General features: G+C 38.5%; 1 protein-coding gene across 1 annotated transcript in view; it reads right to left on the reverse strand.

The window, feature by feature from the left end:
• MYO1B (myosin IB) overlaps positions 1-16,809 on the reverse strand; it is a 114,340-nt gene that overhangs the window by 52,600 nt on the left and 44,931 nt on the right. The window contains exons 5-8 of the mRNA XM_075153898.1: positions 11,359-11,453; positions 8,148-8,252; positions 3,765-3,811; positions 1,086-1,149 (exon numbers count right to left, since the gene is read on the reverse strand). Coding sequence (XP_075009999.1) covers positions 1,086-1,149; positions 3,765-3,811; positions 8,148-8,252; positions 11,359-11,453 — 311 coding nt within the window. The remainder of the gene's footprint in view (positions 1-1,085; positions 1,150-3,764; positions 3,812-8,147; positions 8,253-11,358; positions 11,454-16,809) is intronic.

The following is a 16,809-nucleotide window of genomic DNA, read 5'->3' on the forward strand; positions in this document are numbered from 1 at the left end:
AAAAATCATGCTCTTTCAGGCACAGTTCCAAAAGGTGACCTGGTCCAGAAAAAATGTTTGCCCTATGAAAAAAACCAAAACCTATATTTATGTGTAAAATTCTTCACAATGTTTTAAAATGTTTATATTATATATGGAGAGTTCAGTTCCCCTTGGATGATTCTCATTATTTCACAACCAATAAAATGCCAATGGAGTCAAAAGCCATTCTTTAGAAACAGCGATGAATTTGGCTGAGTGGGAAGAGAGGTCAAGGCTTGGTCAGTGACACCTAGTATAGTCACTCACTGCCCTTTCTCCATCCCTTTTCAAAAATAAGAAAAACAAACATACATAGCTTTATATAGCACAGACGAACAATTTCTTTTAAAAGCTGCATTTAAACTCTCGAAAGGAAAGCAAGTCAAAGCATCCTGGGCTGGCGTTCAGTTCCCAGCCTCTTTCTTCCCAAAAGAGAGCTGGTTAAAATTTCTGAATTGCTATAGATTTCGTAGCAGCATCCTCAAGTCAAGTAACAACCTCTAAGGCCACCTTTCCCTCCCTAAGCTCAACAGCTGTTCATCCTCTCTCATGATAAGCCTTTTCCTACACTTTGAGGTGTGTTAGTATTAGTACAGAACGCTTTGATTCCAAATAAACTTACCTCATGGTGTTCTCCAGCATACTTTGTATCACTCTTACGAACTACAAAACAGTGTATCTCAGAGATCATCTACCATAAATACATGACCCATCAAATCAAGTAACACAACCCATCCCAAGGATTCAAGTATAAAAAGAGCCTCAGATACCCTTATCCATTTACTACCAGCTTCAGAGACAATATACGAACGCACGCACATTACTCAGTACCTTTTAAACAACACAGTACATTCATTATTCATGCTTACTTCTTCAAGTCTGTTCTCACTTACTCTAAGGTACGCTATTCAGCACCAAAACAACAGCGAAATTAAAAAGCAGAATTTATCACATAAGAGAGAGAGATTTGATTAGACAAACGCAGCTGATGTTTTCAATAATTTAACCATTCTGAACAAAACATTTTAAGCTGTTAATATGCTGATACCAAGACTAATACTCACAGTTGCTTATAACTCCTCCAAGTGGGTCACCCTTGAAATCAAACTCAATATCCATGTATTTTCCCTGTGAAAGCAACATATTTTAAGACTGTAAGTTCTGTTTAAGAAAAACTGCTCAAGACATTTTTTAAGAAGTTAGTTGGTCATTTTTACAGGCTAAAAAAGCAATCTGGCAACCTCCTGTACACTCTACTCTGTCAAATTCTGAAAAACAGAAAATTATTCAGAGCTTCTAAGACAATTGCATTATCACAGCCATGGATTTTCGTGAGAATAGCTTTAATCAGGTTTGTAATGCAACCCAGTAATTTGCTCGGTTATATGAAGAAAAAGCACGTTATACAAACTTTCACCAGAAAGTCAAGAACACCAAACAATACTTGTGGCCGTGTAAGTATTACCATGCTTATTAAGGGAAGAATGCAGGAAGAAATTATCTTCCACGCAGACTTATTTTCTCGGTGTAAAATCTTCTCGGAGCGTGAATCAAGGCAGTTGAAGGATAGCCGCTCAGTTTGGCTTGAAGGACTGGCTGGCAACGATTACTGTTAGTAATCGTGGGGTGTCTGTCCCTAAGCATGTGCCTGCCTTGTAAAAGTGATGGATTTTTCCCACTGAACTCTTTGCTCGTAACTCAGGAGGCCAGAGGCAACAATTAACAGACTGTCACCGCAAAAGTGATTTCATTTTTAGCTGTACTGGCGCAGTGTGTTTCCTTGACTTCTGTTTGACTTTTCCACATCGCAGAAGATCACTCTGGTCTTTGCATCATTTGAATTTATATGACAAGTGTTTAATGTAGTCACAGCTACATTTAACAGTGTCAAAGTGGACAGACCCGTACTGTGTAGAAAAGGCAAAAGCAGCACAGCTCACATTGGCAAGGAAGTTTAGAAAGATAAAAACTGCTGGTAGTAATTCAACCAAATTCCACAAGCCACGCACAGAAATGATCTCACCACCCTTACTTAACAGAGGACAAAAACAACCTATTGAAAAGAGAAGCCTGGTGTTTATACTTCCTTATTCACTGCTTTTAGGAAGAGTTTTCTTTTTTTCTTTCTCTTTTAATTTTAATTACAGAACATAAAAAACAAGCACTTTACGTTGACTTCCTCAAAGATATTTTCTAATTTACTGGGTATTTTGTCAAGATTGGCTTGACTCTACTTAAACTCTATTCTTCTCCTTCCTGGCAGCTGAGGCAGGTTAGGCAGGACAGTACTTGTACTTCCTTGTTTGAAGCTAATTCTGAGCTGATTCAAATTTCTGAGATAAAGAATTAAATCAGGTAATTAAATTTTAATTTCCCAAGGACTGGGCCAGCTGGATGTTTCCAAAAGTATTTTTAACTTTGTGTTTATAAACAAGGACTTGAAAGGCAAAATACTTGTTGGTTGCACTTTGTCCTGGAAAGACTTCTGTTTGCAAAAGGCACCTCTTCTCCTCTTCACTGTCTCCTCCTTTCTGTAGTACGTCATCTCTGACAGCTGCAGTTTTTCCACCCTTTCTATCCAAAAAAATTTTCTACAGTGCCTCTAATTTTGGCCCTGACCTTGCTTGCATGGACATTTGTGGAGCCTGCAGGGCCTGCGATGAAGACCTTTTGCTCTGTTCACAAGCAGGGGCAATGACAGCCACAGAAGGAACATTCGTAGCTGTGTGGAATCAGAAAGGAAGGGGAGAGAAGTCTCCCATGTGGAAAAAAAGCCACTCTCCAGTGTCACCGTATCCCAGGCTTTTATCCATGTGCTTTTACTTGCAATGAACCATTTTTCAGTGTACTAATTTGTCTTCTGTTGTCTACTTTACACATTTCACTCTATATTACTCTTCTGCACACCCATGACCAAATTACAAAGTTGCATTCAGTATTCTGATTTTAGCAGGAGAAACTATGATGAATACTCACACTTCTGAATCTCCCAACTCTAGTTTCAAATTTTTTTTTTTTTGCAATTGTCAATGCCTATAATTTCACATTCATTTTCATGCTAAAAAACCCAGAATTCAATCAGTTGATTAGAAAGAATACAAGCAAAAAGTAACATTAAAAATGTTTATATTAAAACTAAAGTTGTAAACACAGGTTGAAACATTATAGAGAGAAAACAAGAACCTGAAGTAGAAATTTTAACAAAAAATGTATACATATAGATGGAAAATAAGATCACGCAGAAAGATTGACTTGCTAAGCAGACCAGTTGCTAGGCACAGGGTCACTGACATTAAAGCCACCCGTGCCAGAAAATTAAAGAATCCAGCTGCGCTGTAATTATGTTTTCATCCGGTCACAGACTGTCACATCCTAATTTTTTTTTAAACTTCTACTTCGATTCTCCATAGAACTCTATGCCCACATCAGAAAACAAGATTTCTGACAAGGAGATGTGAAACATCTTTTAAAAACAGGGGTGACTGCTAATAATGCACTACTAACACATTGGGGAAGGAGAACATGCTCAAATGTACGAAATGAAATATTGGTTGCTACTGAAGGTGTTTGCCTTCTCCAAACATCACGGTCCGCAGCCAACTACAAAAACGTTCTCTCTCCAAATTATTCATTCCCTCGTTACAGATGCCTTGATGGCTGATGCAAGGTAAAACAAAAACCGCCTACAACATAACATGCTCCCTTAAAAGGAATTCGAATTCAGCCTTGAAGAAAATACTTACAAATCTAGAGGAGTTGTCATTCCTCACAGTTTTAGCATTTCCAAAAGCTGGAGAAAGAGAAAAACAAATATGACAACCAAATCTATCAGTAAAAAAATATTTAAATGCTGAATCATCTCTGACTGTTTATATATTTAAATTAATCATAGACTTCTAAGAAACAATACCCTGTTCATTGCATGGGTATCAGTCACTGGGCGTAGACGGAGTGTGCCAGGCAAGATCACAAATGAGAAAACACCTATGGAAGTCCAAAGCAGTTTCGTCTCAACGCTTCCTTTATTTAAAAAAGTGAAAGAAAAACGTACAAGGGGAAATGGTTCCAAGAGAAAACTGCACCTGGATTGAGCATATATCCTTTGTCCTATTTATCAAATAGGATTGATAAATTCAATCCTATTTGAATTGTCAAATTTAAATTTTTATTACCCAAATAACTTTAAATATAGGAAATACTTCTTTCTCTTCAGTTCAGAGAAAGAGATTAATCTTAGTTCCCAGAACTGAAGATGGTAAAAGATGGAGGCCAGAACTGAAGAAATTACAGAATGACACTCAAAAATTGTTTGCATGGGACAGTTTAATGAATGATCTGAAACTGATTTATTTACACTATTCCCAACACATTTATCCTAGCTTAAAGCCTAATATTAAATCAGCTGAAATAAGTCTGATTTACAAAAGAAGTTTAAAACACTCTCTTCAGCTTGACCTAAACTAGCTTTCTAAATAGCTTGGTTTTAATTTCTTTAGCTCAAGTTTTCTGACAATGAGAACTCTCCAAGAAAGGATGACAGGGCCATGTTCAGATGGGCAGCCACAGCTTAGAACATAGGCAGGACAAGAACTCAGATGGGAGGACAATTCATGTTCTTAACATTGCACGATGTCAAAGCACCCTGAGTCAAACAGGAGTGTCCCCTGCATTATTACGTATAGCACTCCTACTCCAACAAGAGACTTTTATTTATCCCAGTATTTATTTATATAGCATATATATTTTCAAAGATCAAGTCACGTCAATGTTTTCTGGACAGAATTAAATACATGCTTTTAGGCTTCAACAAACTTGCATGAGTAGACTTATTCTTGATCAAAGAACTGAAGCCAAAAGGAAAAGTTTGTTGCTCCTGAAGGCCAAGGATAAGTGAAAGAATTGTTTTTAAAATCTTTATGCCCTGCAATAAATCATCTTTTCAACAACCAAATCTCTGAGCTGCATTTTCTTAAACACAGTGCTGAACAGTAGAGTCATTTATAACTGCACAGAATCAAGCACAAATGTCCCATTATAAAGCATGAGACACATTATTCAGTTTTCCCTTAAGTTCATTGTTTCTAAAAGTTACTTTACAGTAGCAACTGTACTTAAAAAAAAAAAGAATTCCCATAAGATAAATTATGCATATGTAACATTTATGTCATTTTCTTGCACTGCAGCTCGACTGAAACAGAAGTACAAAACCAAAGAAAAACAAATCTAACCACAAATGCTTAATTTCTGTCTAAAATGTATATAAGCAGCCAGGCTTGCTCAGCAGTCTTGTGGAATAATCCAGTGTCCTACCTTCCAAAAAGCTAAATAAGCTGTTACCACTGCACCAAGTAGAACAAATAATACCTTAAAATGGTAAGGCACTCTTCTGTAAGCTTACTCTATTCCTCTTGCATTAAAACAAAGATTCACAAACCAAAATGAAATCCAATCAGTTTGGCAGTTCCCGAAGAGAAACCTAGCTTTGGCAAGAAGAGCCTCCATACTTCCCATAATATTTCTGTCTACATCTGAAATCTGCTTTCCAGGACAGTAATAAAAGCAACACAGCTCTTTGCTGTGAATCTGAAACAATGGAAGATTGCAATCCCCTCAATTCAGTTTTAAGTGGAACATACCTGATCATCAAAGAAAGGCTTATCCAGCATTTTTATTATTCTTAAATTTTAATATTTCATCCTTTCTTTACAAGTCTGTTTACAATTCTTGATTTGAGTACAGCCAATGACCACGTTTTATCTATCCAGTTCACCACTGCTCTCAGTCCATTTTTGTATTCCCTTCCCTTTTTTTTATTTTTCCCCTGTTCTCACTTGTATAATACATAGAGTGTTTGCACCCTATAGACTCCAAATCCTCGCACAGATGTATAGATAGCTAGGCAACAAATAAAATGTTGATACTCAACAGTCTTACAAACAGTGCATATCATCTGGTCATAACGCAAAATTATTGTACAGCAATCATGTGAATTTGCCTCGCCACCACAATAGCTTAGAGAACTATGGGAAAGACCAAGCCAGGAATCAACACAATAGACCTAAATAAGTCACTGCTAACCAAGGCACTTCTGAAGGCAATTATTAGACAATGGGACAAAACTGCAAGCTTTGAGGATCATATATCCTATCTCCAGGAAAAAAAGAAGATCCTGTTTCTGGCAGGCAACGTCTTTAAATTAAAATCACTAATTAAAAAATAAAAAGTCTTTCATGGGAGAGCAGGAAAGGCAGTTGGTCAGGAAGACAGGCCAACAGAGTCACCAGACCCAGGGAACAATAAGTCTCAGGGAACAACAGGCATGCATATGGATTGGCTTAGTTTTTTCTAAGATCCATTTCTTCACTTGTTTTTTTTCTAAAAGAAAAATAATGCTTTACAGAGCTTGTTTGTTTACTAGAGACTATAACAATATAATTTGGAAGGAAATGAATCAGAGGGACTGAACTGAAGTTAAGTCTTTTGATACAGCCAAGCATCATGAAGGCAGGGTTAAGAAAGGCTACGCCCTCAGAGAGCAACAGGAGGAGTCTGGGAAATATGACCTAACTTCCTAAGCTCTCACTTCATGAGGGAAACAGTTTTCTTCTCATGGAATCGTTTAGGTTGGAAAAGACCTTTAAGATCACCGAGTCCAGCCGTTAACCTAGCACTGCCAAGACCACCACTAAACCATGTCCCTAAGCACCTAAGTCCCTAAGTCTTTTAAATACTTCCAGGGGCATAAACCATTTCCCTGGGCAGCCTGTTCCAAGGCCTGACCACTCTTTCAGTGAAGAAATTTCTCCTAATGTCCAATCTAAACCTCCCTTGGCACAACTTGAGGCCATTTCCTCTCGTCCTATCGCTTGTTACTTGGGAGAAGAGACCAACACCCACCTCACTACAACCTCCTTTCAGGTAGTTGTAGAGCGCGATGAGGTCTCCCCTCAGCCTCCTCTTCTCCAGACTAAACAGTCCCAGTTCCCTCAGCCGCTCCTCATCAGACTTGTGCTCCAGGCCCTTCACCAGCTTCGTTGCCCTTCTCTGGACACGCTCCAGCACCTCCATGTCCTTCTTGTAGTGAGGGGCCCAAAACTGAACGCAGGATTCGAGGTGCGGCCTCACCAGTGCCGAGTACAGGGGCACGATCACCTCCCTGCTCCTGCTGGCCACACTATTTCTGATACAGGCCAGGATGCCGTTGGCCTTCTTGGCCACCTGGGCACACTGCCAGCTCATGTTCAGCCAGCTGTCAACCAGCACCCCCAGGTCCTTTTCCTCTGGGCAGCTTTCCAGCCACTCTTCCCCAAGCCTGTAGCGTTGCCTGGGGTTGTTGTGGCCGAAGTGCAGGACCCGGCACTTGGCCTTGTTGAACCTCATACAGTTGGCCTCGGCCCATCGATCCAGCCTGTCCAGGTCCCTCTGCAGAGCCTTCCTACCCTCCAGCAGATCAACACTCCCGCCCAGCTTGGTGTCGTCTGCAAACTTACTGAGGGAGCGCTCTATCAATGATCTGGACGAGGGGATCAAGATATTGAACAGGACCGGCCCCAGTACTGAGCCCTGGGGAACACCACTTGTGACTGGTTGCCAACTGGATTTAACTCTATTCACCAGCTAGTTTTTAACCCAGTGAAGAGTACACCCGTCCAAGCCATGAGCAGCCAGTTTCTCCAGGAGAATGCTGTGGGAAACAGTGTCAAAGGCTTTACTAAAGCCCAGGTAAACAATATCCACAGCCTGTCCCTCATCCACTAAGTGGGTCACCTTGTCATAGAAGGAGATCAGGTTAGTCAAGCAGGACCTGCCTTTCATAAACCCATGCTGACTGGGCCTGATCCCCTGCTTGTCCTGTACGTGCCCTGTGATGGCACTCAGAATGATCTGCTCCATAACCTTCCCCGGCACCGAGGTCCAGCTGACAGGCCCGTAGTTCCCCGGATTCTCAAGAAAACCTCTCTGTAACTGAATAAAATCTTGTAGCTGTCTTCACAGAAAGCATCTCGTATGGTTTTGGACACCAAATAACAATGAAAAACAACAGATACAGTTTTCCAAACCAGCTCAGCAGGAAAGCTGATAGACACAGAGGTAATACACTCATACATGCTCTATGAGATTCTTACCTTCAAGAACTGGATTTGACTGCAAAAGTTGTTCTTTTACTTGATTAACCTCTGCCCCTTTTCCACACACAGCAGCTACATATGACATGACAAGTTTGCTTGCCTCTGTGGGGGGAGAGCAAAATAAAAGTGATAAGTATTGGCAAATAGGCCATAAAATGATTTGCAGACTTGATCTCCATCACATTTTCACCGTGCCAGACAGGAACTGTAAGCACATTTCATTTCAGTTTTCTTCTACATTGTGGTACCATCTGGAAATGAGGAAGGAGCACATCCTGCTATGAGACCCATGCCATTACCTCAGCAGCCCCATTGACTTAAATACCTAGAGCTCTCCCCAGCTAAAGAAGCCACCAGTGGATATGGCACATTACCCGCTACTTTTTCATTTAGCCTCAGTAAGAGGCATTCAGTAAGGAAAGAACATTATCTCCAGCTGACACTTTGGAAATGTTTTAATCTAGCCTGAAAAAATAGGCCCAAGGAGTTTCAAGACGCAAAATTCAATCAGTTTACATCAGCAGATACACAATAACAGCAGTGTAAACATACAACACTAGACACATGTAATTACAACTGTAAAGTACACTACAAGTAAATGAGTAACTGCAATGCAACATCACACAACATTACGCAGTCTGTTTCAAAGTAAAAAGAATAGAGAAAGCGAAGCATTCATTTAAACAATGAAACTAAGATACAAACTTCTAACAGTCTGGAACAATTTTTGGACTCTCAAAGTCGGGTTCATATGGGTGTCAATCACCCATATACAACAGAAACAAATATTAAATAATCCATCCAACCCTTATGTTTTTGCTGGTCAGGACAAAGAGCAGCTGAAAGAGGGTTCTCTTTATAAACAGAGTCTGTGATGTTTAGTATGATGCAAGATAGTGAAATTTGAGGCAATATCAGCTGATATACAATGTAATTACTAACAGCTGGAATCCCTATCAACACAACACAGTGGTCATAAAAAAACCATTACTTGTTCTTCAGAGATCTGTTACAAATTTAAGGGTTTCATTTCAGGAAAGAACTGACAAACAAGAAGTTATGCCTTGGATTTTGATTCTGTCCTAGTTAATCAAATTTGTTTGCTAGTATTAAATTACTATCCCATATTGTAGAGAAAACTGAGCAAACCTGCAACACAGGAAGCAAGCAAGGAGCAAGAACTGTATGTGTATCCATAAGGCCTCCCATCTCCTTTAACTGCACGTCGAACCCAGCTCTCAATTTTAAGAATCCATTCCCTTCGGAGCTTGGAACTACCAAATTATTTGATTTGAAGTATTTCCTAAAACAGTCAACGTTTTTAAGTAAAGCTACTCAATCACTGAGAGAAGAAAGCACTGAAGCAGCAAATAAGGTATTATAAAATAATATGCATTAAAACAACACACAATGACTTCAAGATAGGCTTTGAACATCACTGAAAGAAAATAAAGGCCCTTTCTTTTATTAGGAACTCTGTTTGGTCCAATAAAGACACCAGGAAGGGAATCATCACCTTAACATCTAAAAACATTTAAACACACCACTCATTCTGGTAATGTACCATGTTTTCTTGCACAATGTTACTATCAATTAGCAATATAAACATGCAGTGAAACAAGAACAAAATTGGAAGGAAATAAAAAAACCCAACTGATGACAGCTCAGTTTCAGTTCTTCCAGCCCAAACAGGTCAAATGTTCTGGTTACCAAAAATCTAAACTAGAGTTACATAGGATCTGTACTAACAAGTTTGTTTCCTCAATCCCAGGAACTTCCTCCCCTGTCCCCCTGTGGTTTTTTTTGCAATGGAAACTTGACTTCTCAGCTCATAGCCCCATTTCAGCAACAGTAGTTCCATCAAATGTTAGAGAGAGAAAAGCACAGTTTCCGAGTCGATTATTGACTTGAATTTCAAACCCTGTATTATTCTGTACTTACCTTTATACAGGATTAATTCATATTATGTCCCAAATGGCTATGAAAATATAGTCAAAATCTCTATACAAATCTGAATTTACCAGAATATTCTCTACAAATAGAGAAGCTGAGAAACTCAACCACTGCTACACATTTCAACTAAATAAATAAATGAATAAAAGGTGGACCTTAGTTGTATGAGGTGCTTGATAATTTAGTTTCTGAGGAAATCAAAACATTAAACAATACCAGTACAGAACTCCTTTCTAAAGTTTGAACTCTTAGACAGAATCCCTACCAATCATATTAATAAGAACTTATTTTAATATACACTTTTACTGAACACACATGTGTTTTCATGTTACTGAACTGAAAAAAAGGATTATATTACAAGATTTCAAGACCTCTCAATTGGATGCCACTAATCAGACAAAGAAAAACAAAGATGAAGGCTACACTTTACATTTTCACAAAAGGCTTGGAAAGCAACTTCTTGTTACCCACTTTAAGTCTTGCTCAGTATAAGCACACAAATCTTTTAAATTACACGGAAACAGATATATGGGTTCCTACCTACTGTGTCTTTTGCAAGTCACCTCAGTTTTAAATTGTTATTTCAGAAAAGAACTGGTTTCTTTCTTTTTTAAGGTCTATCTAAAATGTTCTGCAGTTATGCAATTCTCACTTGATTTCTACCATTCCAGTTTAAAAATTAGCAGTCATTTTCAAGGCAATTTCAGCTTTGCCTGAGAAACACAGTGTTCTGATACACAAGTCAATCTTAGAATTGCAGCTGAGCACAGCATGCAAAAGACTGATGAAATTTCCAAAGTATTCAGCTACTATTATTTATTTTCCTTGGATAAATGGCATAATCCACTTTAAATGTATATATTTATTAAAAGATATGCAAAAGTATCAAAGGATTTTCTTCCAGTCTAGAAGACCAAGAACATTCAGTTTTCTCCATCTTCATGTTTCCCACAGGGAGAACCTAAAGGTTTTCTTCTGGCCCTTGCGATACTCTATCACAAACCAGCATTACTTTAGTATGAATTTGCATACTGATGAGGATACTGTATTAACACACGATAGGACTGCATCATGGTGACGATGTGAGAAAACACTAGTTTATGTAAGTTCCTACAGCAACAAGCGTGACAGCATTCATTTTCTGCAGTCGCCAGACACAAAAAGATACTGGTATCTCTTTACGGAGTCCAGCATCGCTTTGCAAGACTCCGAATAAGTCTGAATGTTTTTGAGTAAGATCAAAACTGCTTATTACCTGTTTTTCCAGCTCCACTCTCTCCTGTAATAAGGATACACTGGTCTTTGTCCTGGTCCCTTAAAGATCTGTATGCTTCATCTGACAGAGCAAAGCTGCAAAGTAAGAAAGAGTCAACTGAGAATAGATAAAACAAATACCAACAATAACTAGAATCTGTCCTTCACATCCAGGTGGGGGGAGGGGGACGACCCAAACAAACAAAAAAACCCCAAGTCCTAATGTTCTATAAGTGGCAAAGCATTCACTTTTCAGAATATAAAGACCCACAGAAGCAAAATGGATACTATGTCTCAGTGGCTTATTTAGACTTTCTCCAGGAACAAGCAAGCGTAATCTCTAAGTTTTTCTAAAGATAGCAAGCTCAAAACAAATTCACAAAATTTCAGGGAAATTTAGGCAGCGTTCTTCATTGAACAAAATGTCAATGCATCATCAGGACATGTTCTGTCTGAAGACAGTTAAGAAAAAGGAAATAGGAGAATCCTGAGCACTAACAATAGCATAAGCTGCAATTTCAATTCTGAAAAGTATGAATAAATCTCAAAACATTATAAAATATCGAGCATTTTAAGCATTCGGGTATTGCTGGACTTTTGCATAAATATGCAGAAGTGTTTCCCAATAACTGTGTTCTTAACTCAGTAAGGGTGATGTCATGCAGTGAAATTAAAGAATATAGTAAGAATCAACAGCTTTCCTGTACCAAAAATGTCTTTCCATGCAGCTCAGAACATCATGATCCTGAAACTACGGGGCTGCAATTTGAATCCAGAGGTGCTTTGTTGCCACGCAGCAACATATATTTCGGAGAAATGCAGATGTGTTACTTATTTTTACTTTTTTTTTTAGTAGTAATTTTGAGACAGAGAAAGAGTAGTATTGGTTTTGTTTCAACTGCATTTTTCAGTTCATGGAATAAAGAACTCTGGAAACTGAGCATAAGAACTCCTTGGAAAAACTTAAGCAGGTAGTATCTGGAAAAGGACATAAAAGCAAAATCCAAATAAAAAGGCACACTTGCATTACACAACTTAAAGAAAAAATTTGATAGCCAAACACGGCATATTTTTACATTAAATAAACATCCATTCAACAGACCAAGAGCTTTGTTAGATTACTGCGCCTAGTAAAATATTTAGTGTTTGTATGTACTTAAAAGTGAATATTGTTTATTATTTACAGTAAACAAACCATGTATGACAAATAGAAACGAACTCTCAGGTCAACATAAAATGCACAATCATTGCAGGTTCAATGCACCTTTTAGAAACTTGATTCTCTATTCTATGACAGTTCAGGAGCTTTGCATTCAGCTGATTACAAACAGATCAAGTATTTGTTTTGAATAACGCAGCCATACAGTGCTTTCACAGGCAATCGCAGCCCCTTTATAGATAAGCAAGCTCTTTGTCATGAAACTAGTTAGGGGCAGCGTGGACAACACAATGCAAGTAGCGAGAGCCACAGAGAGCCTTTTCCAGAGGCTCCTATTGCCACAGCTTGAAAGCTTCAAATATTAAATCTACATATACTCAAATTAGTTCATACTTATTTCATTTTTGCTACCACTGTTCCTTAGCTCAGGCAGTTCTTCCTTCTGGCTTCTCTCCCCAGAAAAGTTTATGGAAAGCATGTCATATTCTCCCCAATTTAATCATTACATGCATGTGCAACACCATTTATATTTCCTCATCCCTCATCAGTATTAGATTCATCTCATATTTGCTTTTTTGGATTTTCGTTTTGTTTGCTTGTTTGTTTTTATGGTTGCATCATGTTACCAGCTTAGCCATCCTGCAAGAGACCAGCATACCAAGTGAGTGGTATTCTGAAAAGGTTGGAAAGCAGGTAAATGAAAAACCTTACGGCTCCTTTACTACTAAAAAATCACACCTTCCCCTCCCTCCCTAGTTCCTGCCAATGATGCTCGTGTCGGATTCCCCCTCTTTGTGTCCCTCCTGTCCCCTTCTCTCCTGCAGCACATCCACCTAGTTGCATGACCAACCCAGGGCTCCGTCTCTCTCACTGCTTTTCTTGCCAACTTACATTGTCTAAGGCACTAAATTACAATTCTTCTCTCTGCACAGGTGGTTGGGCCATCCACTTAACAACCACGATCAAAGGTCATTAACTCCTTTTGATACATATACCATTGAACCCAAATTAAGACTGATCTCTCAAAACTTGTTAGTGCTATGGTGATTGAAGCATTTGAACTCAGTAGTTCAACTGGAGGTGAAAAAGTGTTTACGAGAAAGTAGCAAGGCTGTAATGTTTTTAGCATTACAACAGAGTCAATTTGTGATGTGGCCAACATGCTGGAGAAGTAGCAAAATAAAAATATTCTGCTGCTGCTGAGAGACTATGACACAATTTCTGGCATCCACTTTACTGTCCGGAATCCAAACTACAGTAGCAATAACACTTTACCAGACTCTCTTACAGGACATATTTAGGAAATGAATAATATTTGTTGAAAACTGCTGCAGATATACTTGTAAATTGAAGAGTACAATGCGTGGCACTCAGAAAAGCTTGTTCCAGCACACATTACATTCCTTTTTGCAAGGAAAAAAAAAGCAGTAGGATGAAGAGGAAAGAAATGAAACTGCACTGAGCATTCATGGGCCATGTGAGAGCACGTCAATGCTAAAGCCGTGGTTTCCATGGGTTTGATTCAGGAAACTGGCTTTCAGCAAGAAGGTAAGACTCTGAGATACTTTTCAAACTTACAGACTGGACGGCTCATTCTGTGCCTGCTGTCCTTCAAACAATCTCAGCTATCAACTAGTATTTCACTGTTGAAACAACTTCCTTGGCAGTAATTTCACGCCAAAAAATGAAGTCAGCATCAAACACAGAGAAAGTATTCTCTCTGTTGATATACTGAGTTATGAGTTAATCAGCTTAGGAACCATTCATCTTTTCTAATACACTGAATTTGAGTTTCCCAACTGCCCCTGTCAAAATATATTTTACTGCTTGATGTATTTATTAACTCTGCCTGCACTGCATAGTTAAAAACATCAAATCATGCTTTATCTCCTCCCTCAGCAGAGAAACTGAGAGTCTAATACTGCAATGAGACCTCTGAAATTGGAGAAGAGAGTGGGATTTCATCCAGTTCTGGTTTTATCCAATCTAGTCAGAGATGCTTGGCATATATTATCTTTTCCTCCAATCTTCTACACAATCCAGCAAAGCCTAATACTTCACAAGTATATCAATTATTATCTACTACAGACAAAAGGAAAAATAAGTCGACTCATTTCAAAAGAAGTTTTGCGTACGTACTTATCAAAAGTTACCTAGCAGAAGTGTTCTAAAATTTACCTCTGACATTTCAACCACTAGTCCAACAATTCAATTGGAGGAGGCATAACCAAAAGTGTATTTAAATAACTAAGATTTCTTTGTCTTTCTGGCATTGCAAAAACAGCATTAGACACATTTATGTCAGAGCCTGAACAAAGATCTTTATCTCAAAGAAAAAGATAGATCTATTCATTTGTCACGTCTACTTTCATGGCACACCATTACACCTCACAGTCCTTCCTATCTATTATTGCCTTTTATCTTTGCAATAAAAAAAAAAAACCAAACCCAAAACTTTGAGTCTTTTGGTTCAAACTCTATTTGTTCCAAAAATATAATTTCATGCTGTTCCCCATTTGTTATAAACATATAAAATATTTTCATTTAAGGTCATTTTAGTTTAACACATTTTAATGATCCGTAGACCACAAAGAATTCTTCTATTCTTTTCCTTCTAGCAACATTAAGAAACACGGCTCTGTAAAGTCAACATTTGCAACTATAGGTTTAAACCACATACCACTCTTTGAACCACCTCACAATTACAGAGCCTAAGTAAAATTTTAGAATAGTTTGTAGTTTAAAAAGCAGTTATAAACCATGTGTTTTGAATTAGCTGGTGAGTGTGTCAGCAGTGACATTTACCATACCTTATAATAAGCTCTCCTTTGATTTTTAGGTTTTCATGAAGGAAGACGACATTTTCCTACCACAACAAACACAGAAATATTTACTGGAGTTCTCTTTTAGCTAAGACTTAAATATAGAAGCAATTTGAAATCGAAACGCCACCCACACCTAGCTCAGTAAGAAGGCTCTGCTTTTTTATAGCATGGCTTTTTCAGCCACATAGCTCCAGATGGCCAGATCTGTCACAAAGTCCTAGCCCAAAAATTCTAACAAAGGGAAACAGCAAATAGGCCTCCAAGGGGCATTTCCAAAGGGCTCCAGCAATTTTCAGCAGGACAACAGCATCTCTCTGCTCTAACAAAACACCGGGGTCAGGAAGAGACAGGCACAAGGTTCCCACCCACTCACCCCAAAATGAGCATCAACTGCTAGCGCTTCATTTGAGTGTTCAAGATCGCACCCACAATTATACCAGGGGTAAAAACCTTGCTCTTACTGTCATAAATTCAGCTCACAGGAGCAGCTCTTCTCTTCCACCACCTTCTTCCTTTAAGCCAAAATCATGAGGATCAGTGTTCGCCAGCTATTGGTACTTCTTTCCTCCTCTCATTTCCCTTAGCATCCTCAATTAACAGTAATTAGTTAACACTATCTTAAACTTCCTCTGATTGCTTTTCTCATGCACTAATAGGGTCAATTGCCTTCATCCCATCTTCACTGGCTGTTGCTTTGATTCTGAGAGTCTCGGTCCCCATTTTAAAACATCTATTGCTTAATCTTGGCTTGCAACTGCCAACTCATTTGCTACTTTCAAAGGAAATTAAGAAAACCTCTCTTCTTGACCGTTCCAATTCCTCGTGAAGCAGAGCCCTGGTACCACTTCATTTCTGCTCAACTGTGTCTAAACACACTGCAGGATACTCTAAGTCAGTGCTTATCAAAGACTACATACCATGCTAGACTAAAAAGAACAGCAGTAAAATGTAAATTGTACGTATATTTTTAACGTAAATTTTAGATAAAATGTAATTTATATTAATTCTTTCAAGTTTAATTAAGAGCATCATTCCTTTTCTTTCTGAATGCATAGAAGTGCTCAGTAACAGGGTAACAGCAAAAAAATTATTTCCTCCTCTCACAACATGCGGTGGGAAAACATCAGAATCACAGTTTGTTTGGGTATAAAAATTCCTAATAACCTGAGCTAGGAACAGTGGAAGCACATTTTATACAGTGCTTTGAGGCTTTACATTGTAAATCATCACTATTTGCTATATATGTTCCCCCCGCCCATTGAAGCTCAGTGGAAAATTCGCCATTCAGGAAAAACAACCATAAGAGATTATTTATAGTATTAGCTCATAGTGCAGAATCATTTAATCTAATTGCCCTAAGGATAAAAAGTGTACTCCCATTTTCCATAATTACAAACTGTCTCATGTTCAGCACTTTGACACACTTGAAAAGAAAAGGTTGATTAGCCTGCCATTGGAGTGAATAAAG

The sequence above is a fragment of the Calonectris borealis genome, chromosome 6, assembly GCF_964195595.1.
Source record: "Calonectris borealis chromosome 6, bCalBor7.hap1.2, whole genome shotgun sequence".
NCBI classification, from domain to species: Eukaryota; Metazoa; Chordata; class Aves; order Procellariiformes; family Procellariidae; genus Calonectris; species Calonectris borealis.